Source organism: Zeus faber, assembly GCF_960531495.2.
Source record: "Zeus faber genome assembly, chromosome: 5".
Lineage (NCBI taxonomy): Eukaryota > Metazoa > Chordata > Actinopteri > Zeiformes > Zeidae > Zeus > Zeus faber.
The window spans coordinates 21,371,835-21,397,733 of NC_137192.1; the positions used below are offsets into that span (position 1 = coordinate 21,371,835).

General features: G+C 44.9%; 1 protein-coding gene across 1 annotated transcript; it reads left to right on the forward strand.

Annotated features, from left to right (window-relative positions):
• Positions 1-14,197: 14,197 nt before the first annotated feature.
• On the forward strand, positions 14,198-15,769 carry LOC307230601 (potassium voltage-gated channel subfamily A member 3-like; the record flags this gene model as incomplete). The annotated part of the gene is made up of 1 exon (XM_080001037.1): positions 14,198-15,769. One exon carries the CDS (start codon positions 14,198-14,200, stop codon positions 15,767-15,769), a length of 1,572 nt encoding a protein of 523 aa, XP_079857163.1.
• Between the last annotated feature and the right edge of the window lie 10,130 nt (positions 15,770-25,899).

Genomic DNA, 25,899 nt, shown 5'->3' on the forward strand with positions numbered 1-25,899 from the left:
TTAATTCTGGGAAACCTCTTTTTAAATGCATGTTGTAATTCTTTTCAGCAAATTGGTGTATTTTCCAACACTGAACATCGCATTGGTAGATAAAGTAGCTTTGGATTGTGGGTAGCAATATAATAATAATATAATCATTTTAAAAGACAGAGGAAGAAATTCTGCAAATTTGTTTTGGCAACCTCTTCAAAACCTCCTGCGACCCAGACTTTGAAAAACACTCAGTTGGAGAGAAAAATTCCCGAAAAAGAAGAACAAAAAAAAATATGTTGTTATTCAGACCCTGAACCAGCCGGCAAAATAGAGTTGGCTCCATCAAAGCACCAAACCGTGCTGCTTTTTCTCCTCCTCACTTTAGATTAACTCGCTCTTTACAAGCTTCTTCTTTTCCTAGAGATTCCGAGGCGAGGCAGAGGTGTTTGCTTCGGCGGCACGTGGGAAGCGGAGGGACTCAGGTTATCCCTCGCGTCCCGCGTCCTATCTTTCACTGGCCCGCCCCGTCTCTCGTTCGGGACCCCCCACTACCTTTCCCCCCTTTCTGTTCATTGTTCTGCTGCGGCCATTGGGAGGTGGGAGGGGAGAATTCCTGGGTAATTAGCCCTGTTTTCCTCCAGAAACGTCCTGCCAAAGGTTACGGCTCTGTGTTCCAAGCCGTGGGCCGCGCGCTGCATCTGGGAGCCAAAGCATGAGGCATTTTTCTCTCGTTCTCTCTGCTATCTCATTTTTATTTTTTTTTAATTTTTTTTAATTTTTTCAGATTTCTGCTCCTCTCGCTCTCCGCTTGCTTGTGCCATATTCCCTCTGTATTTCCTTCGCTCAGACGTGATGACATTTCCCGCGGCGCGTCTCGCTGATCTCCCCCGGTGGAACAGTTGGGCTGGGGCTGGTCCCTCTCCTCGGTTACATTCCAGCACTCCTTATCAGGTTCTGAGTGATAAATTGCATATGTCGAGGGTCAGGTGTATTGAATTATACAGGATGTGCATAGAATGCCCCACGGATGAAAGATCCTTCAGTTATTTTCATCCAAATTAAACAAAACTGATTTTAGACGACTAGTCCCTATCCGCCATAACTCTACACAATTTAGTGCGATATGGAACCTTACAATATCAAACTGTGTGTGTGTGTGTGTGTGTGTGTGTGTGTGTGTGTGTGTGTGTGTGTGTGTGTGTGTGTGTGTGTGTGTGTGTGTGTGTGTATCTTCTAATCAATCCACTACCACGTGAGCCACCTTGCGAATACGCCTGATCTGGGCTGTTGCATGCGAGGACATCCCGGGTTCCAGTCCTAGTGTTCCTCAGTCTGGACACCAGATGTCTCCAATGTATACCTTTGGAGTAATCCTGCAAAACTGGCATTTGAACACAGCCTGAATCACTGAGTTGTTCTTTTCCCCCCAACCCAGTTTATACATAATGGGTCTTTTTCATTGTAGAGTATATATTGTAAGATCTACCTTTACATTCTTATGGTTCAAGTTGAAATTCAAGAGTTTATTTGTCACATACACATAGGTCTCATTATACGTTATACATATACATTATAAACACACACACACACACACACACACACACACACACACACACAGTTAGCTGAACACACTGAAATTCTGTGAGCAGTTCCATCTCGGACCTTAACAGACCAAGAGGCATTTTTGTCACCCTCAGATTCAGCGTTGCCACGGTTGTGCCTTTGATACAACCTCCGACGACCTAACTCTGCGGTTGTAGTGGGGATTTTACTTGCGGTTTGCAGTTCAAATATCTAATCGCGAGCTAAGCTGTTTGGGCCAGTTACTTGTGTGACATTGTTAAAACAAATTTTGTTGAATGACAATCAAGCTTTGCTTGTTATTCCCAATATAACGCATGTCCCTCTGATTCAGTCCAGCAGGGCTGCTGTTGGATGTCTTCAGAATTGAAACAAGATGCCTCAAAGGACGTTTCCAAATTTTCCACCGAGAAATGGGAGGCTTATCTGGTTCCAATCTGCTTCCTGCCCTCATGTGGCTGCAGAGTGAAATTGTTTATGGAACACAAATTACAAATTACCTAGCAACAGTAGCCTCAGTGGCCAAAAGTGAATCATTGACTTGAGTTACTGAACTTTAGATACTCCGTTTCTGATTATCATTACACAAGTCAGGACTGCCGTTTTCTCTCCCCCGATGACATTCACAAGTTAACCAAAGCTCTCAACATGTGGTGAAAAATAAAGAACACAATTCAGTATGTTGTTCCCGCCTTTCACGACGCTACAGCTTCTTGTGGCCGACAGAAGACCTTCAGATGAATTAACATGTCATTAACAAAGCAGCATTTGATGTGAAACCGCACAGCAGTTGTTTTCCCGCTGATTCTTCCATATTTCCCTGCCAGCAAACATATAGCAGACGCCCTGTTTTGATGCCTATATCCTCAAAGGAAAATGTATGGGGCAGGTATGCCTGTCTGACAGCTCATTAGGAGAAAGTGCAAATTAATCCTCATAGGATCCTCTGCGCTATGCGATGCCAACAACAGCAGATGTACATACCAGCTGCCCGTACACTCCAAATAATCGGTTAATTTAGTTTATTTTGTGAAAGGTGTAACCTGAGAAACATCCCGGTGTCAAGTGTAGGAGGGGGGTGGGGGCATTAACTTAAGCATAACTAGGCACACAGCATGACGTCCAAAGACACGGCTGAGACTCCAGCTTGGTTTGTTTGTTTGTTTGTTTGTTTGTGCTAGATTTAGAGGAGGGAGGTATGGCAGCGGGTGGGATCAAACGCAGGGACATGCTAATAGAAAAAAAACAAAGGCATAAAAACATAATTTATAACTACATTTGAATAAACTGATTTATTCATGACACCATAAGCCATGTGTGCAAAGTGACATAATTGTTAAAAATATGTATATTTAGTGTTGTTCAGAGCCTGTGGAGGGCTTGAGTGGGGGGCTGGGGCTGTAGAGTATAATTCGGCCATTGATTCCTTTTTTTTTCATCGAAATTCCCATTGAAACCTCAATTGTGATCATTTCTTGCGTGTGCTAATGGGAAGTTAATTTGATTCTTGATTAATTCTGATTCTTAGAGTGATGTGTGATACAACCGGCCAGTATAGGAAATGACCCTAACTGGGATATCTACTTCATCAGACAGTTTTATTTTCATTCAAGCAAGCATTGTTCATGTTTTAAAACTGATACGTGCCTCATTTTGACACAAACCTTCGTGAAATAATAGCTATGTTTATGGTTATATATATATGTTTTTTAAAGCAGCGGCAGCAGTGAAGCCTTCTCTGCGTGCATGGTGTGCTTTTCTTTTTGTTCATCACAAAAGGTTTGCTTCAGTCCTACAGGGAGCCATTACATCAAAGCTGGCAGAATGTGGCTCGACAAGCTGCCTCCTCCACCGCTGGATCAGGTGTGGGGCGCTTTGAAACGCCGGGGCCGGCGGAGAGAAAAGAGCGTGTGAGAGACAGGGGTCGGAATCTGCATTTGGCATCGTGAACATCTATCAGTGCCGTCGGAAAATAAAACACAACGTACACATCATCGGTGATAGCCGCTTTTGGCTGCCCGTGTGCGTATGAACTCAGAGACGCACACAAACACACTCGACCCCCTGCGGATAAGGCGACACACAAACATGCGCATATGCAGGATGAACGCAGGCAAAGTTCCCACTTCTCTTTCTTTCAGTTCAATTCCAATTTGCTTTGAAAATGGCAAAGCATACATACATTGCCAAAGCATAACAATCATAATATTACATATAATTACATATACAGTATATGAGGTAAATATATTTAGCCAATAATGAAATAAATAAATAAATAAATGACTAAATAAATGACTAACTATAATAATAATAATGATAATAATAATAATAATAATAATAATTATAATAATAAAGAAAAAATATATATATACACCCCCCCACAAACACACACACAGATACACACACACACACACACACACACACACACACACAAAAGAAAACACCAACACCTTGATTCATTTAATGATTTTTCTCAGCCCTCAATGGGACTGTATAGGTAGCCATTACCGGGCGCCTGCACGGCTCTAATTGTCTGTGTGCCTCGCCATAGATCACCTGAAGCATGGAGCCCAAAATATTTATATCCGTGTCCCATCGCCCGTATTTGCAAATCGTTGTCCTTTTCTTAAATCAATGAGCTAAGGCAATTGCACAGGCCATTCTCTTCGCGCCTCTCTCCCCTCTGGCTCCAACGACTCTCATCTGCTTGGCATTAAACACGCCAAGCTTAATGGCCAAGTTGAGGTTCTGTCAAAGTGGCACAAATACAGATATTTTTAACAAAGGCCAAATGGTGTCAAGGGCATGGAGGTTTGTGTGTGTGTGTGTGCGTGTGCGCGTGTGCGTGAGCGCGCCACAGTAGTATACATATAAGTATACAACTTTTGTTAATACTTGTGATTAAGAAGTAATTTCCAATTAATTTCTTATTTCTAAATAATTGTTGACTTACTTGTTACCACTTACTACCTACTCCATTCCAATCTCATGACAGTCCAACGTTGACATGTCAGTGAGACAGATCTAGCTTTCTTAGAATTGAAATCACATTTTATTTGGAAATATATCAGTTGAATTGTATTAGTTTTTTCGGGGTTGCCTGTCTGTAGCTTATTAGGCTGATTTTGTAATAGCCCGCTGTATACAACGGCAATGAAGCTGTTGGCAATGAATAATGTTCTCATTCCACCATTTAACTTATTGACCCATTTCTTTCAGTGGCGTAATGTAATTGCCCTAATTTATATCGCATCAGACAAATTACACTGTGGTCAATGCTGTTACAAGTGCCGTACCCAAAGTCTGTCAAAATGGAGCCATTTTACAGGAGCTCTGCAAGATTTATATAGATGCAACACTGCGCTGCATTAGATAAGATTAATGACACCGATCGGTTAAAGAAGCTCATAGAACTGACGCCGCGGTCGTAATCGTAGCACGCGAGTACTGCGCAGACAAAGCCCAAACCAATGCGTTATGGCTAATGTGTGTGTAATTTTAGCAGCCACAGTGGGAGCGAGAGGCTTATTGAGGTGATCCATCTGTGATTTCGCAACGAGGGCTGCCAGTGTCTGCTCAAACCCACGACAGCTAATTAGGCGTTGTGCTTTGAAGTCTGTTCTCGTCATGTGTTCTGCCCTGCTTTGTTACTGTGGTTTGGATGTGACCAGATATAGTGTTCAGCCAGTGACAGTAAAAAAAAAAAAAAAAAAAAAAAATGAAAAGGAAATGGGGGGGAAACGTGAGTATTGTTATTATCCCTTCCTGCTGGATTGGATGAGTTTCCATAGATTTCATGCGTGGGGTTTTGGGGTGTACGGTCATATGCTCATGCAGCGTAGCCTCATTTTGTACATGACGTATGCTGTAGCTGCTCAGTATATCATCCAAAGTCAAATAATTAAGGTGAATTACATTTTGTCAACACCTGTGATACATTGCGTTACGTAACACTGTTTGTCTTCACGCTTCCAGCGCCCGGGCTTCCCAGTTGGCGCTGCCTCCAGCGCTCTCTTGGTGTTGGGGAGGGAGGTCTTTTCCCACTGACGCGCCCATGCAGACGCTCTCATCATCTCCACTGACCTGGATCGTTACCTCAGTCAGACCCTCACAGTGTTATTGGTAATTATTTAAATGCAGAGCGATGCTGTGGGAGGGGCACGTGGCGCTGTTGGAGTCATTTCAGGATCCTTTCACTATCAACACTCGCGTGGTGCGGGGGCTCTTTTTTTTTTTCTTGTTTGTTTACCCGTGTGGGTGTCATTGTAACGGGGATACAACGGCATTTGTTTTGCCTGTCTGGGCTTTTCGGAAAGGTCAACGCAGTCAGCCGCCTGTGGTACATCCCATTTGACATTAGTGGAATGGATTGCAGTGTTGAAAAGTCTATTAAAAGCTTGCATAAAATGTCAGCAACCTATCATTTTGGGCATGGTTGTCAAACCCATTTTTCGGAGAGCGTAAAGTGGTCACTCGTCTACAAACTGCAACTGCAGCAAACTGACATGGCCACAACAAAACAGTTCACTTTTGCCCTTGAAAGTTCACACATTATACAATAATGCATGTATTCAATGACATGTTGGTCTCAGGGGGAGCAGCTGCTGGTTCATGGCATAATTGTTGTTTTAATAATCTTACTGTCAGTGGTTTGATGTCAAGCCGATGAATCAGACGTGGAAGGAACATAATTACAACCTATTCTACCTTGGAACAGCAGAGCGGCATTTGGTTGGAAAACAATTCCACTTTAAAGAGTGAGACATCGTCAACTGAGCCCAATGATTGTGTTGTCCGGATGTTATTTATGCAAGGTGTGTTTATGTGCTTGGGGTGGTGCTGCCCTACATGCATGCAGATGTGTGTAACTTCCCTTGTGTGTGGGCTTGTGGTTTCTTGCACGCTATAAGTGGGTGAATCTAATTTGCATATCTGGGAGTGAACATACACACGTGTGCATAATCTCACTGTGCACGTTCGGAGAATATAATTAGTAGTTTTGCATCGCAAGCTACACCTTGGTGTGTATTTGTGTTCATGCATCTGCACATATCTATATGTGTGGTAGGCAATGCCTGCATTCAGCATGGAGAGCAAATGTGTTGGTTGCCAGCAGGCAGCTAAAATTAATCCATAGGTGCTCATTTCCCACCCTAGAATACTGGGGCATGAAAAAAAAGAAAAATCTTATTGCATCTCCATTTCAAGGCATCCCCATTTCAGCCTACCCCTCCCTCTTTACCATGGTTACACTCACAGGTAGCATTCCCAGAGCACATTACTGCTAGGCACTGCCTCTCCCTTACTCTTCATACCGTGCCAGTTATGTGGTTGACTTGGCCTGCATTTTCTTTTTTTTATTTATAAAAAAAGTAAAACACACACATCCACATACTGTATAAATTCCATGTAGATTTGCATGTAGTATAATTCCCTCATTCTTTCCTTAGGTTTGCTTCTGTAATATTATTTTGATCACTTATATGGCAAAGTAGAGGATAATATCAGTGCTGATTTAGGTATTTAAATAGATATGTATAATGAGTTCCTTATCTCATGGTCATTTTATGATGCATGAGTACAGAATACAGTGCCTTGCTCATGTGCACTGTTGGTCTACTGGGAATGAAGAAAGGGAAATATCAGCGCTCTAAGACTGGTGTCTAGTTTGCCTTCAGGCTAAATTACATTTGATATGACATTGCTACAGGCCCAGCGTTAGGGGTGGGCCAGACCAGGCTGTGCCTGCCCACTTCAACTCCTTGCCCGCTGGCAGCTGGTCCACCCTCAAATTTTAAAATGTTATAAACAATTATATTTTAAACAGAATATTTAGAGCAAAGAGCACAATCACTCCTGCTGCAAGATTCAATTTAAGATATAACTGTTTATATTAAATCAATTGTATTGAATATATTTTATTTGTGATTGACAGCATGCCCCACCCCCCTCTCAGTCTCTTCATCCTGACGCCGGGCGTGCACTCATATAACATTGTTGATTCATGTCTTGAATGTTTCTTTGGATGCATTTCGTATTTCGAAATGGAAAGCAGGTGGAAGTGAGTTAGAACTTGAACTTGAAATTGTCCGATAAATGAGACTAGCACGTCAACAGGCTGAGAAGAATGAAGCTTGGCTAACTCAAGCCCAGTGTTTTTTATGTGATGCCTGTTTGAATTGAGTTACTCCCCTTCTTGGTCATGCCTGTCACAGCCTTCCAGGCTGTCAAACTAACTGTTCCACAATCTCTCATGGAGCGCTTGGCAGCGAGGCTCCTTCCAGTGAGGTGTTACATTAGCCAGACCATCTGCTGCTCACAAACTGTGATTCACACTTCAAAGACATTACACGTATTGGCCTCTGCCGTACAGCGAGCTTGTGTACTTGTAGAACGTATGATTATAATCACCACAGGTTTTCTAGTTGACTTGTGGGGACCCTGAATAAATTCTACCGACTAGGGGGTTTTTATGCATTAGTACTATCTGCTGTATGTTTGTTGCTTTGCACGGCATGGAAGATCTTGCTGTTTTTGTTTAACCATGTCAGTTCATGTACCTGCACAAAGACAAATTACTGTACATTTACTGAACCGTACTTTATGATTTATATGTTTTGATAATCATTGTAATTCTGCTTCTGACTCTCATTGCGCATGTTTTCACGGCCGTTAATGATCTGATCATAATAATCCATTTAAGGCAAACCCAGACATCTTTCACATGAACGCAGGTTTTGTTTTCAGATAATACATAGAATACTATGACTTATATTAGACAGTTTAGTAAAAGGAGATACTATGTGATCTAAAAATGTCAGTGTGTTTCAATAGGTCGGCATATGCAAGTGTGACAGTGACCTGTTCACCAGAATGGCAACAATTCTCAGACCTCCCCAAAACATCACATGGTTGGTTGTGTCATGGTTGATCAACTGTGTTTTACCGTTTGTATTGAGAAAACTGACAAAGGTGTTCGGATGTTTGTCAGTGGTTGTTTGTTATAAAGTTTGAATGTAGTTTTTTGAATGTCAACATACTCAATGCCAAACAGAGCACCCATACATACCCATGGGTGGTTTACAGGAGTGAGAAAGGGGAAAATCCAAGCACCCCTTCACTTTACTCAGTCCTCTGTCCGGCACCGCTCACTGCAGATGAAATTCAGTATATGATCAACTTCCCGGGCTGCAATCAATTCAAGAGACTTTATGATCATCCCAGATCATACCTGTGGTCTCCAAGCAGCAGCAAACAAACTTCTTAATGGCCGAACATAAAGTGTGGGCCCAATGCTCGGGGGAGTCTTTATGTCCAGCCCGGGTGATCCATAACTGTGACAGCAGCCAAGGGGGGCTGGGGGGGGGGGGCGCCCGAGAGCACATTCTCCCAGGGGATCTCTAATCCGGGAGGCTGGATCTTTTAACCCAGCGCACGCCTTCTGCTTGCCTGTGACCTTCACATTTAACTGCCATGGTGTCCCTCTGAATAGCAAGCCAACATGTAATGCATCACGGAGCATTTGGAGAGCTGTATATCCTCAGGCTGGCTGCCCGTCTCGTCACAAGCCTTGGGAGATTGCTGCTGTAAATCACTAATACACCCAGGACGGTGATTATGTCTCGCTTCCGTTCGTGGATGCCCTTATAAAAAAAAAAAAGATTATTAGGAGAGTAGGTGTCGACCTAAAGGGCAAATAATGTTGAGCAGAGGCGTTCTACGTTCACCTTTACTGTGACTTTACGTGATTGTTTTTTTGTTTTATGCGGCTCCCATTCTGATCAGTGTAGAGACAACGGGAGGGATGGTGTAATGTTATGCTGTATGCGATGGTCTGCATATACTGCACGACCGTGGGTTAGAAGATGCACATGCATAATTCCATATCTGATTTGGTGTGTGTGTGTGTGTGTGTGTGTGTGTGTGTGTGTGTGTGTGTGTGTGTGTGTGTGTGTGTGTGTGTGTGTGTGTGTGGTGCATATTGTGAACACAATATACAGGTTGATGAGATGCTGGGACTTATTCCCTAGCCAATCTCCGTCACTGTGGTGGCAGTGTGTATCATTGTTTACATGCTGCGGAGGCCTACTTACCATAGAGCTAAAAAAAAAAAGTATTTTTATTTCAATCCTCTTGCATAAGAGCACAATTCCCTCTGTGATGTATGTGCAATGAAATGCATATCCGCATTTGAATACATTTATTTGTATGAGTTATTTTGATATCTATAAATTGGGTGTAGTTTATCAACTGTTGTTTATCTAGAAGAGACTTCCCTCCCTTTAAATTCCCCTTTTGTCTGCCGCTTCAAATTATTATCATGGTAAATAAAGTGTTTTCATCAAACTCACAATGGAAGGAATCTCTGTCTGTATGTCTGTATGTCCTTCACTTTTCTCGACAACCGTTCATCCAATCTACTTCACACTTGGCGAGTGTATTGCTGGGGACCCAAGGACGTGCAGGTTCGAATTCGGTAGAAATTTGGTAGCGCGACATGTGTAATATTAATAAAATTTCAATAAACAGTGAACAGCGAACTGGTGGGGTTCAGGGCTTCCCATGAGAAATAGCGAGCCAGCGGGGAGGCGGGGCTTCCCATGAGAAACAGCGAGCCAGCGAGGGCGGGGCTTCCCATTTCCCATGAGAAACAGCGAGCCAGCAAGGGGGCGGGGCTTTTACGTCAAAGTTATCGCCATGTTCCAAACAGGCATGTTTGGTGTGGACGCGCGACACATGTAATATTAATAAACTCTGAATAAACAAGCGAACAGTGGGCTTCTCCAAAAGCGCATCTTGGGTGTGTTTTTCTCCGAACGGGTGTGTTTTGAACTGGCACTGCACTTCACTAGTATTATTAATGACCTTCGCCTTAACCATGACTCATGAGAGCTGCAGCGATGGACAAAGTGCAATGCCAAAGTCTAATGATTCTGCACTGGTAGGGGTCGCAGCCAATGGATGAGCAATCGATCTCTCTGCCTCTATTGATCTGCGAGCGTAGGCCTGGGAGCCATCTGAACAGACAGAAAAAGCCTTGCCTCATTACTCAGAGAGAATTAAAAGGGTTGTCAGTTTTGGAGGGAAACGGACCCTCATTTCTCTCACACTGTCCCATTTTGAGCAACGAAAAGGCAGGTGGGATTTTCTGAGGGGGATATTAAGTCAAATCTCTTCCTCTCTTGTGCTTTGAGCCAGACCCACAATGTATTTTGTCACTTGAAATTTCAGCCTCTGCCAGAGTTAATAATTCACATTTAACATCCCAGACTGATAAAATAAAAAGACTCTCTTTGGCTGCTTTCAGCTCCAGACATAAATGAATAAGTACAGAATGGGGCCAGTTTATCTGCTGTTGGCAGACAAAGGAACAGGTCTGAATAGTTAAATGTCCTTAATAATGTAAAATACATATACATGGAGGAAAAGTAAACATTGGGGCCCAATCATCGAATCGTCTGTAACCAAGACGATAAATAACATGTAATGCTTCGGTGGGATCCGTCTGACATCTTGGCTCTCACAGTGATTGTATTCCCCGGGGAATTCAGTCATGAAAATGGAACTGGGATTTTTTCATGTCTCTTTCCCGCCGCCTCTCTTATAGAAGTGGATTAGGGGCCACATGGAGAGAAAGAAAAAAGCTGTGTGAAAGTAATAATTTGAGTTCAGAGATAAATCTAAAAGCATAAAAGGACTTCTTCCTGAAAAGCTGTCCAAAGAGACTTTGATGTTCGTGTGTCCACTGTGCACCACGTTTTCAAGAAGTTCAAGGCCCCTGGCACTGAAGCCAACCTCCCTGGACGTGGCCGAAAAGACAGAAGTTGGTCAAATTTCACAGTGAGGAACTATTCAAACGATGGAGAAAGAATCTCAGACGACTGCAAAACAGATTCAAGCTGACCTTCAGACGCACACTTTAAACTCACACCATTGGTAAATCACATCATCTAGGTTAACAGAAAACCGAATGAAGACATTGAACTCAGCGTCAGAAAGCTGTGTGAAACACACTTGGAAAAGTACCCATGAATGGTTGAAAACAAAATGCTAGACTGTCCTGAAGTGGCCAGCTGAGTCCAGAGCTAAATCCCATTGAACACCTGTGGAGAGATCTGAAAACAGCAGTTTGGGAGTGGGGCAAACCGCCCGTGGAGGGGTGGAGGAAGCGCTTTAAGAAGCGCTTGATTGCACTGATTTTCTCAGAAGGCCGCGCTAGGGAGTCAATCATTTTGTCAATGCCACTGCTGTTTTATTTCATGATTTAAAAGGATGTTTTAGGGTCTGAATAATAATTTTTTTTACTGTATACTGTTAACTGTGTGTGCGTGCGTGTGTGCCTGCGTGCATGCGTGCGTGCATGTCATTGAAATTGCAATTGATGGTTGAGTAAGTAGTGTCCGTACTTAAAACATATTTTAAGTACGGACAAGGAAATATTGTTTACATGGTTTTCCATGTACCTTCTGAATAATTTGAGTGAGAATAATGTTTCTTAAATGAAGATCACTTTTGCCATAACAATTTAGGAGATAATATTAATCAAGCTCAGGGTCTTCCAAGCCAGTAACAATATCCTTATTTTTTTCATTTATTTTGCTACCGTACAGACTTTCACGATTTGATCTGTTTACCTTAAGATAATATATGCCCTTTTGCTGTTTGCTAAGTTTTCCAATATTTATTTATTAGCAAAAGTAATTTCCTATTTTTCTATGCATATGTGCAAAACAGTGGTTTTAATATGCTTTGCAACGGTTTTGTGAAGCAACTCTCATTCTCCGGGTCATTACATTTTATATCAGTGTCCATCCTGGTAAACAGAAATGGTCTTGTGTGTTCATTAGCAAGTCGAGAGAGAGAGAGAGAGAGAGAGAGAGAGAGAGAGAGAGAGAGAGAGAGAGAGAGAGAGAGAGAGAGAGAGAGAGATGAAGAGAGAGAGAGAGAGAGAGAGAGAGAGAGAGAGAGAGAGAGAGAGAGATGAGATAGAGAGAGAGAGAGAGAGACTCCAGCTGTATTCTTTTGGCGCATGACACATCCCAAGTAAAAGACACAAAGGCCCGCCGGAAGAATGAAGTTGAGCAGATTGTTTTCAGGTGTAAATCCTGTTTGCTCTCTGTCACCTTGTACAGGTGTTTATTCATTTCTTCCTTTGATGAGCCCTGCATGTACCAATGAATTATAGATGACAATGATTTTGCATTTTCATCATTAATCCGCTCTAACTGGGGCCAATGCTTCAGAACGTTTCTTTGATGCCACAGACAGCACAATGAGCATTTGAACACTACCCCCCCCTCGCGCGCCACACACACACACACACACACACACACACACACACACACACGCATGCACTCACATACACACACTGCTCACTTTAGCCGCTGCACTTGCTGTTAGGTTGCACTACTTTCAACTGCAACTGTATATATTATTTCGTGCATCCTGTTTTCACCATATGTTTAATAATTTTTTTTTACTGTTTTTCTTTTTTTTTTTATTGGGCTGGCTCTATGCACCAATATAACAATTATATAGCCAGCGATATCTGCTTCCATGCTGTCTTGTAGTGCTAAGGATGATAAAAACCTTGAACCTTGCACCATTTGTCGGTTGTTGATTGGCTGATTTATTGCCCCGGACGTGGGAGACATGCTTGATCAGAAGCATTAAGAGGCGTTTGTTCACGTCGCAGCTTAGACAGAGCACCCCCCAAGACGGGCCCAGCACCCAGGTGGAAATGGCCATAACAACGCACGCATGGTTCAGCACCGTGGACAGCGCCAATGCCCTGGATAAACAAAGGAGTGGAGGACAGTGCCGCTTGTCAGTGGTGGAGATTGGGTGGCAGTTGAAAATGTGAAACGTTTCCAGGAATTGTATCGATATTACAATTAATGTTTATGTATTTTTGTAAAAGAAAAAAAAAAATATATATATATTACTGTGTGTGTGTGTGTGTGTGTGTGTGTGTGTGTGTGTGTGTGTGTGTGTGTATATATATATCGATACACTTCCTTGCGTTGTGAAACGCAAGGAAGAAAAAAATATACTGTGAAAAAAGAAAACATATATATATATAAAATGCAATGGTCATTTAAAAAATAATAATAAAAAATATATATAATACATCCGCAAGATACTTTCTTAATGGAAGTGTATCAACATTAATATATTTTTTATTAATATTTTTTGATTATTATTCTGTGTGCGTGTTTGATTAATAACATGAATATATGGCATGGGGTGCAGATCCAAATGATAAGCTTGACGTAAGAGCTGTGAATCCGTGGTGTCATGATCTCACTAGACGTGTTGTTTCATCACACACTCTCTCACAGAAGGTGTGTGCGATGGGGGGGGGGGGGCGTGGGAGACGTCGGGTATCACGTCGTTGATGTCAAGTGTGTTTTCCGATTGGACCGTGGACATATGTCAGACATATGCGCCGCCGTGGGCGGGTACAAACACACAACACACCCCGGTGTTTGTGCGCGCACGCCAAGGTGATCGTTTGGGAGAGACGTGAGAGCGGCGTCGCGGCACACGCCCCCCAACCAAAGCGGTGCGCTCTGGCTGGGATCAGAGGCGCGCGGCGGCGGCGGCGGCACCCTCACCCCCCCGACGCGGCGCCACCACCTGTATGGATGACGGCTCCACCCGACCCGACCCGCGCGCGTCCGTGTCCACCGGCAGCCACAGGGGCCACCGCGGCGACGCGAGGCAGACCCGCGGCGATGCCGAGGCGGCGGAGGAGCGGCGCGTCATGACGGCGGACACGGCGCCGGAGGACTCGGCCGCGCAGCCCGCGCACCCGCCCGTGGATCGATACGAGCGCGGCGGCCCGCGGGGATGCTGCGAGAGGGTGGTGGTCAACATCTCCGGGCTGCGCTTCGAGACCCAGCTCAAAACTTTCAACCAGTTCCCCGACACGCTGCTGGGAGACCCGAGGAAGAGGATGCGCTACTTCGACCCGCTGAGGAACGAGTACTTCTTCGACCGGAACAGACCCAGCTTCGACGCCATCCTCTACTACTACCAGTCCGGGGGGCGCATCAGGAGACCGGTGAACGTCCCCATCGACGTGTTCTCCGAGGAGATCAGGTTTTACCAACTCGGCGAGGAGGCCATGGAGAAGTTCCGCGAAGACGAGGGCTTCATCAAGGAGGAGGAGCGCGTCCTCCCCAAGAACGACTTCCAGAAGCAGGTCTGGCTCCTGTTCGAGTACCCGGAGAGCTCCGGACCCGCCAGGGGCATCGCCATCGTCTCGGTGCTCGTCATCCTCATCTCGATCGTCATATTCTGTCTGGAGACGCTGCCGGAGTTCCGCGACGACAAGGACCGGGCCCCCGCGGCGCCGCCGGCGGTTAACGGCACGGCGCCCCACGGCGCCAGCCCCTTCGCGGACCCCTTCTTCGTCATCGAGACGCTCTGCATCATCTGGTTCTCCTTCGAGCTGCTCGTCAGGTTCTTCGCGTGTCCGAGCAAAGCCTCCTTCTCCCGGAACATCATGAACGTCATCGACGTCGTGGCCATCATCCCGTACTTCATCACCCTGGGGACGGAGCTGGCGGAGCGGCAGAGCAGCGGGGGGCAGCAGGCCATGTCGCTCGCCATCCTCCGGGTGATCAGGCTGGTGCGCGTCTTCCGCATCTTCAAGCTCTCGCGTCACTCCAAGGGCCTGCAGATCTTGGGGCAGACGCTCAAGGCCAGCATGCGGGAGCTGGGCCTGCTCATCTTCTTCCTCTTCATCGGCGTGATCCTCTTCTCCAGCGCGGTGTACTTCGCGGAGGCGGACGACCCCTCGTCCAGCTTCACCAGCATCCCGGACGCCTTCTGGTGGGCGGTGGTCACCATGACGACGGTGGGCTACGGGGACATGCACCCCGTCACGATCGGCGGCAAGATCGTGGGCTCCCTGTGCGCCATAGCGGGCGTGCTGACCATCGCCCTGCCGGTGCCCGTCATCGTGTCGAACTTCAACTACTTTTACCACCGGGAGACGGACGGGGAGGAGCACGCGCAGTACCTGCACGTCAGCAGCTGCGAGCATCTGGCGCGCGACGAACGGCGGAGATCGTCGTCGTCGTCGTCGTCGTCGCGCGGCGGCGGCGGCGGCGGGCGGGAGCACGTGGCGCCGGAGGAGGGCTGCGCCTGCGCCGAGGAGAAGAACCAGAACTGCGTCAATATCACGAAGATCTTCACGGATGTGTGAAACGATGTCCCGCAACATTTATGGAGCGTGGGGGGGGGGGGGGATATTATATTATATTATCGCCAATGTTTTGTGGAGACTCGTAAATTTTGTCCGTCCTTATATGGAAGCCCGTTCACAGCAGGTGGAAAAAAAACCGGGGAACAAGCAAACAAACCGACAAACAAGCAAAAGACAAACAAACGGCCAAAGCAAACAAGCAAAAAGAAACAAAAAAAACGAGCAAAAAGACAAACAGGCAGGCAAACAAACAAACAAACAAGATTCAAGAGGTTACAGCACGTGACAAATAACCTCTTGAATCTTGTTTGTTTGTTTGTTACATATATGCAGTGAACGGTGACATGACACCCGGTGATTACGCACAATAAGCTCTGAAAATACTAAAAAAAATATTAAAATGTGCGTAATCAACGCGAGGCGCTGTAAACAAACAAGTAAACGAACAAGCAGGCAAAAAATAAATAAAAAATCAAGCAAGAAACAGGCAAACAAGCTTTTTTTACGGTTTGAAATAAGTACCTCATATGTCTTAGTAATTTGAAATTATGACTTAGAATCGCAGAATTCTGAAATACCAGGTCATTTCCGTATACTGAGTCATAATGATGAGATACTACATCATGTTTTTGACTTATTAAGCAAAGATTATGAGAGACCAAGTCACAATTATGATTGAACAAGTGATAACTTTGAGATACAAAGTCATCATTTCGATTCACTAAGTTATAATTATGTGATGCTACGTGAGAATTTCTGTTTACCATGTCAAACATTTGACTTAATGTCTCATAATTATCAGACACTAAGTCATAATAATGAGACACTGAGATAGCATTGTTTTTTATTATTTGCATTCTCATTTTAGTGTCTCATCTGTTTTTTATTCACCTGGTAGGAATGGGCTTCCATGCCGTCCATATCTGTCCAGTGGATGTATTGTCACATGATGCCTATCTTATTGTGATGTTAAGATTCATGTTCGAGTCACAAGGTGTTAATATTCAGTAACTCAGATACATGTGTATAGCTTGCGCCAGTGGCTCCCAAACTTTTGTATAACACTATATCAACTATAAAAATCTGTATAAACCAAATAAATAGTTATTTTTCTGCGGAACCCCTGCAATTCCTTCACGGCCCCCTGGGTGTCTGTGGACCCCCGTTTGGGAACCCCTGGCCCACTGTTCCTTCTACAAGCCATTTAAAGCAGAGTTGTCATGTACTTTGTGGAGAGGAGAGAGGTATTTTCAATGTTTAGTCATGTAAAGCCTATACAGCAATGTAAATTTAATAGCATAATGTTGTTGGACTCATAAGTGTTGTTCAAATTATTCTTCAGGTAATCAAATGCATACAATTATGGATTTGAAACTGAACCATAAGCTTTTTACAAGATTTATTTTACTCAGAACTGCCTCTAGCCTATACCAAATAAACACAGAAAACGAATATCCCGAATAAGATGTTACTGTAGCCTTATTTTCATTATTCAATAATGAGGCAATTTGAAGCACATGGTCATATAAGAAGCTTAAATCCTCGTCTGATCTACAATAATGCATTCTGTCTGAGGAGCAGGTGTGCACCAGGGCTGTTCAACTGCATTCTGGTTTAGACAGACACCATTTTTTCATTATTGAGGATATGGCTACTCTTGGAAAAACAAAGAAAATGAGAGTGCAAGGCCACCTTCATATTTTTCAAATGATCTTATTTACAAAAAAGCTAGTCATTAATATGAACTGATACATTTCCAGATAATATTCTCTCAGGTTTTACATTATAAGGGCACATTGTCGGTACTTTTAAGAGCTGCAGCTATTCCCGAAACGACAGGAAATTTCCGAGCTTCAAATGTATTCAAAGGGCCCCTCTACGCGAGTAGCTGGGCCACATTTGGCCCGCGGGCCGCCCGTTGAATCGGCCTGGTGTACACAATGGAGACAGGACGAACCTTGAAATGTCCTGCGCGCGGGTGAAAGCACGTCCCGTCTCTTGATTGCGGGGTTTCTGTTTCCTCGGCAACCCCCTTCCGCCACTGTTTTGCATCTCACGTGGACTGTCTAAACGACGCTCCAGACTGCTCTTCTGTATTTGGAGGATAAAGACGGTCGTCTAACTTGTTGCCACCGTGGAAGAGATGGGATTTTTCGAGCGTTTAACACCTTGCTCCTTCTTCTTCTTCTTAAGAGTGGTTTATTGCCTCGAAAACAAGAGTCCTCCACGAGTAGTCCGTTGGCAACCCACCTCACTCCCCCAACGCTATAGCGATGAATAACACACATTGGATGCTCCTTTGAATTTGTCTCGTTCAGTGGATTCGGCTCTGTTCTGAGGTCTCCATCCTCGCATCAAAAGCGCTTGTGACATTTACTGTTCAACGTTGAACATGACTAACAGAGCTGCCTCGAAATTTCAAGTCATACAAACCAAAAGCGCTAAGTTGTATTCCCTTCAACTTCTTGCTCATTCCTCGGGGTTGTCATGCCAACCCGTGACGTCAAACCACCCTTTGTCCCCTGGCGCCCCCGCTCGCTTGACTGGACAGGTGTCCTCCTTGTAGTCGCGGTGGGGGTGAAACAAACACACCCGGACTCAAGGGAGGCAACCCCCCGTTCACGGCTCTTGCTTTGCTCACAGGTTGCTGACGGGGGCAGCTGGGCAACTTTCTTGAAAAGGTCGAAATTCCATTCGGGAAATATTTTTGAAACATTGTTTTGAGTAAGTGATGCTTATCAGTTAGTGCTTAAAGTCCATGGAAATAATTAGTAGCTGGCTGTTTCACCCAGTTGGCCTTTGCTCACAACGTTGCCATCAAAATTGTCTAAATGTTTTTGTAGTGCATCATTACAGTATATTTTGAAATATGTTGTGTAAATGTTCTCATTGTGTTTTTGCCATTGGCTAAAATGAGGCTAGTGTGTGTGAAATATGGATAGTCCTACTGTATAAACTTACTTTAAAGGTATTGTTGAAATGTTATTATCAAATATCTATATATTTTTTCTTATCTATACTTGTGGGGTTTTTTTGATTGTGCATATAAGCAAATATAAATCAATTTGTGGCCATTTGAGTCTCTCATCCAAGAGTGTATAATATACTCAGCTCTCTAGCCTAAGGTTTCGCATTGTTATGGGAGCATGCGCCTCTCGAACTAAGGATCATTTTTTATTTGTGCATTATAAGTCTGAAATCAGACATTGCTGCAAAAATGCATACATTCGCCTTGACACGAAACAATAAAATTAGACGTTATTTGTTTTGATTTGAAAACGTGTTCAAAATGTTTTTGACGTCCAATCAGAGCTACTCCTGTTTGAGTAGCAGCTTATCGCCTCCCAAAATGTAGTTGCTGTGTTAAAACATAACTCAGCACTGCCCTCGCGCGGAGAGGAGTTGTTATTACAGATGGTAGGTCATTTTTATTTTTATTTTTTTTAGGCAAACAGTCGTACTGCAGACAGTGTGTTGTATATTCTAGCAGATTTCAGGGCATAACAGAATATATTAAACATTTTCAATAAAAAACAGAAACCCAATCCCCTTAAACATGCACAAACACAAGACCCACCCACACACACACGCACACACACACACACACACACACACACGCACACACACACACACACACACACACACACACACACAAGCACGCACGCACGCAGACACACATGCACACACAGGTACACTATGTTGGTTAGAAGGAGCCTTCAGAGCAGAGTAATGTCTTTTAGAGGCTATGGAGCATAGACCTCAGTCTCATGAACCAGACAAGATGGGGAACAGCTCCAGGTGCTGCCTGCATCAGAACTGCTGAGTGTTTTTTTGGGGGGGTTTTTTTTTTAACACTGCCTGCCCTGCTGGATATAGCATGTCCAGTATTTTTAAACCATGGAAAAACCGAGTGCCATAAATCATCTCCAGCTCTGCTCAACAGGAGCACCCGTGTGGGGCACCTGTGCTGGAGCAGGAGTCCACTGTTTGTGGTGGGGAGCTGTATTTTTGTTGTGCATCAAGTCATTTAGCGCCACAATGAAAGTGATTTCATTAGTCATATAGTTAGAGTAGAGTTGTGCTATAGACAAATTGTCATTCTTTAAACAAAGATTCTGAACCTTTTTCATATGCAGGACCCACAATTTGATATCCATTAGGCCACATTGATTTGAATGTTTAGTCTCTGGGACCCCAAATCTGAGAAAATGTTTATTGTTGGATGTGATTCAGTCCAAACTCCCATACCTGGCTGGACTAACTAAAACTATGATCTAAAAAGAATTATTGCGCGTTCTCTAGTGGTGCTGACGTCTTGTAAATGAAAAAATGTTGAAATGAAACTCGTAATCGCTTTGTCCAGGGCCCTCTGGAACCTGGTGATGGACCCCTGGGGGTCCCCGGACCCCACGTTGAGAACCCCTCCTCTTGACCCCGTTGCTTTCTCTGAATCATCTGAATCATCAAATGCAGGAATTGAATAGGAATAGATTTGTCACTATTTATGCAGTTTCTACCTTTGTGGGTAAGTCACAGTGAGGTCAAATCCTGCAAAATTCAGACTTTATTTTTTCAAGAAAAAAACAAAATCACTTCCTCGGGTTCGGATGTCCTTGCTCTCTTGCCCAAGCCACGGCGTGCACGCCTTGTCCCCATGTTGCGTAATACTCAACGTTGACATGTTACGTGATTGGTGCGTGCTACTGTACATGAAAGAAATAGTCCCGCTCATGGCCTCCGCATGCAGCAACATCACAACCTATCTCTGTCCACCACAAAAATGTTTCATGTTTCTGTATGTGTGTCAGGGAGTCTGAAACAGCAACTACTTATTTCACTCTTTCTCTCTTCCTCCCTCTCCCTCCCTCCCTCCCTCCCTCCCTTCACCCCCTCCCTCCCTCTCTCGCTCCATCTCTCTCACTCTCTCGGTCAATTTCTCTCCCTCTGACTATTTGTCTCCACTTGTGTGCGCATGAGTGTATATTCAGACGTGTGTGTGTGTGTGTGTGTGAATTCTTGCTGTACAGCTGTAAGAAAGTCACAGCTGGTGTGCTCGAATGCGCTTCCCCTCCCTAGAATCCACTCCCGTGCTGGCTCGAATGCAGAGGCGCTCGGACTCAGGGGATGTAAGACACCACACCCATTTAGCACGCACACACACGCACACACGCAAACGTCTACGCACAAACGCCCTCGACACACATTCATATTCCTCTGGCCTTCCATCATTCCCCACATGGGAACGGGATGCTGTTACCCAGCACAGCAACTAGGGAGAGTCCAGGTGGGTCTCCTTGATTCCTTCTCAGACAGTTGCTCCGGGTCCCGGGTCCACAGGACGGTGATGCTGAATTGGGGAAGGGAGGGTTGTAGCTACAGACCATGGTTATTTACCACAACCTTTTCCCTCATCTAATGATATTTCCATTTGATATTTGCCTCAAAACAGCGGGGCTCCAGGAATAGAATCGGTGGGGGAATCGAACTCTCATTTCCACGGGTGCAATCCGCCCATCTGCTCTTTGAAGTAGACGTAATGGCAGTCTGAGGGGTTATTCTTAAAGTTCACTCTTCTGGATCATAACTCTCTTTGTTGCTTTCGGGGAGATAAAGGATAGCCTGGAAACAGTGTCACATACCCCTCCTACATACCCCTCCAAACTGGGAGGGGCCACTAAAACCAGCCGCGAAATAATAGATTCTTCAACGCGCTGAACAATCTCCAGTAGCCGAGAAAAGCTCATTACAGTCCGTCGCGGATACAGTCATGTGTGTTGTACCTGGGGATCTAATCTCACGCTCGTCCAGTGTGCCTTTACACCTGAAAACCCAAGGTTTCATCGAAATGCCTTCGGCTTTGCACAAAATCTAAAAAGTGCCTGGTCATTGTGCTGTGACTTTACCTGAAAATGTCCCAGAGGCACCGAGAGACTCTGTGGGCGTGATGTCACCGCCGGGCCCCTCCCACTGCCTCGGGAGACGGTCTCCGTGGCAACAGAACGAGGCTGAGCAAAAAAAACAGAAAAAAAAAAAAAAAAAGGTGGTGTTGAACAACAGTGACGACACAGACGCTGAAATCACCGTCCGGTGTTTTCATACGCTCTTTGCCCCGGAGAGTTAAGATTTTGCTTTCTGCCAGCTGGTGTGATTAACATAAACATGTCATGTTGATATGAACCGGGAGTGGTGACCCACGCCGATCCAGCCACAAGGAGAGTGGTGGCCCGTGGTTGAGAGGACGTGACCCATGAAATTGTGTTATTCTGGATAATCCTCCGAGTGAGACCGCTGCCAGGCCCGACGGAGCGGCCGCCGGAAGTCCCACTGCTGGACGAAAATGAACTCCATGACAACAACCAAACAGGGAAGCCAAATGATACGGCGGCCCGGCGGTAGTCACTTTTATTCACAATTATGTCCCGCATCAGGAGTCTATGCTTTAGATCTGCCAGCACTGCAGTGGGATTTGTTTTTGTCTTCTGACTCAAATGGGGTTAAGTCAACCAAACACGCCGAATGCCAAATATTAAAATAAAGAGATGAATGAAGAACACCCCGATAAACATGAAAACAAAAACTTCAGGAGGAAAAATGTCATCCATCACTCCAAGGAAAATGCGATTGTTCTGCAGTATTTAGTTTCCCCCTTTATCCCCCCCCCCCCCCGTGACCATATCTTTATTTTGCCCAATGTCAGTGAAGTAAAAACGTACATAAACCGCTGTGATTTATCCAGGCGTATTGTATTGTAACGCGGTGAACGGGTTTCCATGCGACACAGCACTGACTCGGGCGCTGACTCATACTGTAGCCCTTCCTTTTGATGCCAGGCAGGTGACTGATACCAACGGGTTTTTTTAATTTATTTATTTAATGTCGCCTTCGCTTGTCTGAATATCAATCCAAACCAGGAACCACAGTGGATTTCTCCCTCTCAATAAATTGTTGAAATGCTGTGAAATGCCGTGACTGAGCTTTTCTCCGGTGAAGGCGCACGCTGGTGCAGGCGTTTGAATGAGCCCTTTGTCAATCCGTGTGCAGCCGGTGGCGGCGTGGCTCTGCCCGGTGCGGAGGGAGGACGCCTGGCAAACCCAGCTGCAGCTTGGCAGCTGTGCTGCAGAGGACCAGCGTCCTTGTGCTTCCCCCAGAGTTTGGCTGGTTTCCAGAGTCTGGCTCTACCCCCCCCCCACCCCCTCTCCCTCTTTCCCTCACTCCTTCCATCCCTCTTTTTCCCCCTCCCCAACCCCACCTTAAATTCACTGTTTTCTCAGAGGGGACATGAGAGAAGGAGGAAGGCCATGCAGGTGCTGCATCAAACCGCATTACTCTCTCCTAAGCCTATTAGGCTCAGCTCACTATGTTTTTTTTTTTTTTTGTTGTTTGTTGAACTCACTTCCTTCCCGAGCAGGTCCTCGGGCGGCTTGTTCATATATATATAACCTGAATCTTTTTTTCCATTTGCAGGAAGCGTCTCGTACGGTTACCCCTCTATGGCACAGCGGTGCTGCAGTGACTCAAAACGAGAGGGTTTGGATTCCACTTTCAATAAAGATGCATTGTAAAATGGCTCAGTAGATTTCCCTGGAATTAAATTAAAATAATAGAGGTTATCCTGGCAGAAAATCCACATGAATTGCCCGTGCCCAAACATATGAATAACTTGTGACATTATGTTTTCGCAGGCTATGACATTCCATCGCACGTTGATTGTTCTGTACGGGCTCCTTTAGTTGAATGAACTCTGCAAGAGTTTGAGGTCGTATTGGCGTAAAATGTGATTATTACGTATTATGGTAAGAGGGGATTGCATCTCGATTCCGAGGAGCGTAGAGTCTGGTTTTATTGATCATCTCATCTTTGCTATGAGCTCGCTTATGAGATGATGTCACCCAGTGAGCTGGTCATAGACATAATACAACCTTAAGATTTGGAAGAAAATGTAGGGACTCGTCATCATGATTGTGTGTGTGTGTGTGTGTGTGTGTGTGTGTGTGTGTGTGTGTGTGTGTGTGTGTGTGTGTGTGTGTGTGTGTGGGCTACAGAGATTGCTGGACTGCTTGCTATATTACACTGCATTGCACCATGGCACATGTATTCTTCGCATACAATTCTCGAATACGTTCTCACACACAGACAGACAGACACACACACGGTCCAGGAACACTGCCGAATAGTCAGCAGTATCTCACTGTAAGATCCAGCAGACGGGTCACCCTGACTCTCCTCGCACAACTCATTTCCCAGTGTGGTGACATCACATCTCCACTAAATATAGAATAACAGCAAAAAGCTGGAATAGGGCCTTTCTGGGACTTGGCTGATGGTGATGGTGATCAAAGATTAGTGACTGATGTTGGCGAAGTTTATTTATGATTTACTAAGTCCCCCGTACACACTTAGACAAACAAAAATGACATATGATCGGGAGATGCTACTCAACTCAGAAGACGCGTTTTAGAGAAAACTAAAACCCTGCAGCAGTTTGGATGGAATGCATTTGCACAACATGTTGCGAATACGGTTCAATAACCTTTGGTGGGTTGTTTTGTCACATCCAGGCACTGTAAATGTCGGTTATTTCATAGTTCATAATCAAAATTTTCCTGTTTTTAATCGTCAACAGGATTTAAATCATAACAACTATCACTTATACAACTGTTTGAGGAACTAGGTATCCGGTTCGAGTGGCAATTTGTGAATTACATACTGTGGAAATTGGTGTCTTATTGCCATTAGCCTGCCCTTTTTTTGTGTAGACTCATGAATTATCAACGTGAGCGTTCTCCTCTTTCTTACCCTCCTCAACGATGTTCTGTAAACACGTTGCCGCCAACACAAGGCTCCACAGCACGTCCTGACGTCTCGTCACTCATCCGGTCCATTTCCTCGGCTCTTCTCCAGCCGCCTGCCTGTGCGGCACAAGAGGGGGGGAAGCGTTTGGCCGGGGCCTGAAATCAATACCTCTTAGAAACCAATTAATTGTTGTCATCCTTTTATTCAGCTGTCACTACCTCTCGTCTCCACACCTCCATACGATTGAGCGGCACAAAGCGATTGAGGAGGTCTGAGCCTCCCCATTTAATTAAAGCAAGCCAGCTACTGCAACGTGAACCAAGCTTTCATTAACAGTCTGTAGAATGGGCCCCTGGCTCATAAATAATGGCTGTGCTGCCATGACACACCTGGGAAAGCCATTAGGGAACAGTGGGGTGTGTCTGGTTGTGTGTCTGGTTGTGTGTCTGGTTGTGTGTGTGTGTGTGTGTGTGTGTGTGTGCGCCCGTGCGTGTGTGCGGCAGCCGGCAGGCAGACAGGCAGAAGGGAGGGAGGGGCCAGGAGGTCATTGACAGGGTTGAGGATGCGGCTGGTAACCTTGGTATAGCCCGCTCTCACACAAATCAACCAATAGGGATGCAAGAACCCCGCCCCCCACTCATCCCTTTCTTTGTTGTCACCTCCATCCTTCGTAACCTCCTCCCCTCCAACACGAGGGATTCCCCCTGACCTCCCGGCTGGGCGTCAATGCCACTCTGACTCTGCCTGACTCTGAGTCATCTATTGATAGTGGCAAACAAAAGACTGACTCCTGATGGGAGTGTTATCATCATTCTGGTTTTCACGGTATAGAGAATTTATAGTTATTCTATTTCAGCGACCCAAGTATGTATTATTCATAGAGCCTAAAAGTAATGGGTTCAAATATAGCCATGGAGAACAAAAATAAGTTCATTAATTAATTTTAAAAAAAGCCCACATGCAAAGTCACACTTCCAAGCAGGTATTACGCAATGCAGGTAATTACGGTAATTTATTTCAAAATGTTACCACGGGGCCATGAGCCTTAACTGCTTTACACTCCACATCATTAGGATGCAATACGGTGCAATGTTAACCTTTGAAACTCAACAATTTGTGTGCTCAAGAATTGCTGCTGAAATTTCCAGGACAGAACACATTTTTCTGAAAGAGCATTTTTCACAATTTCAGAAAGCGCCAAGAAGTGGGCGAAGAGTGGTTTCGGGATGGGACATGGCACTATCCGAAAATGGGCGTGGCTTTTTCAATCGCCCTCAGTCAATTCTTTGGTGGGGATTAGACCCGCTCCTTTTCTTATTATTTGTGACGTCAAGAGC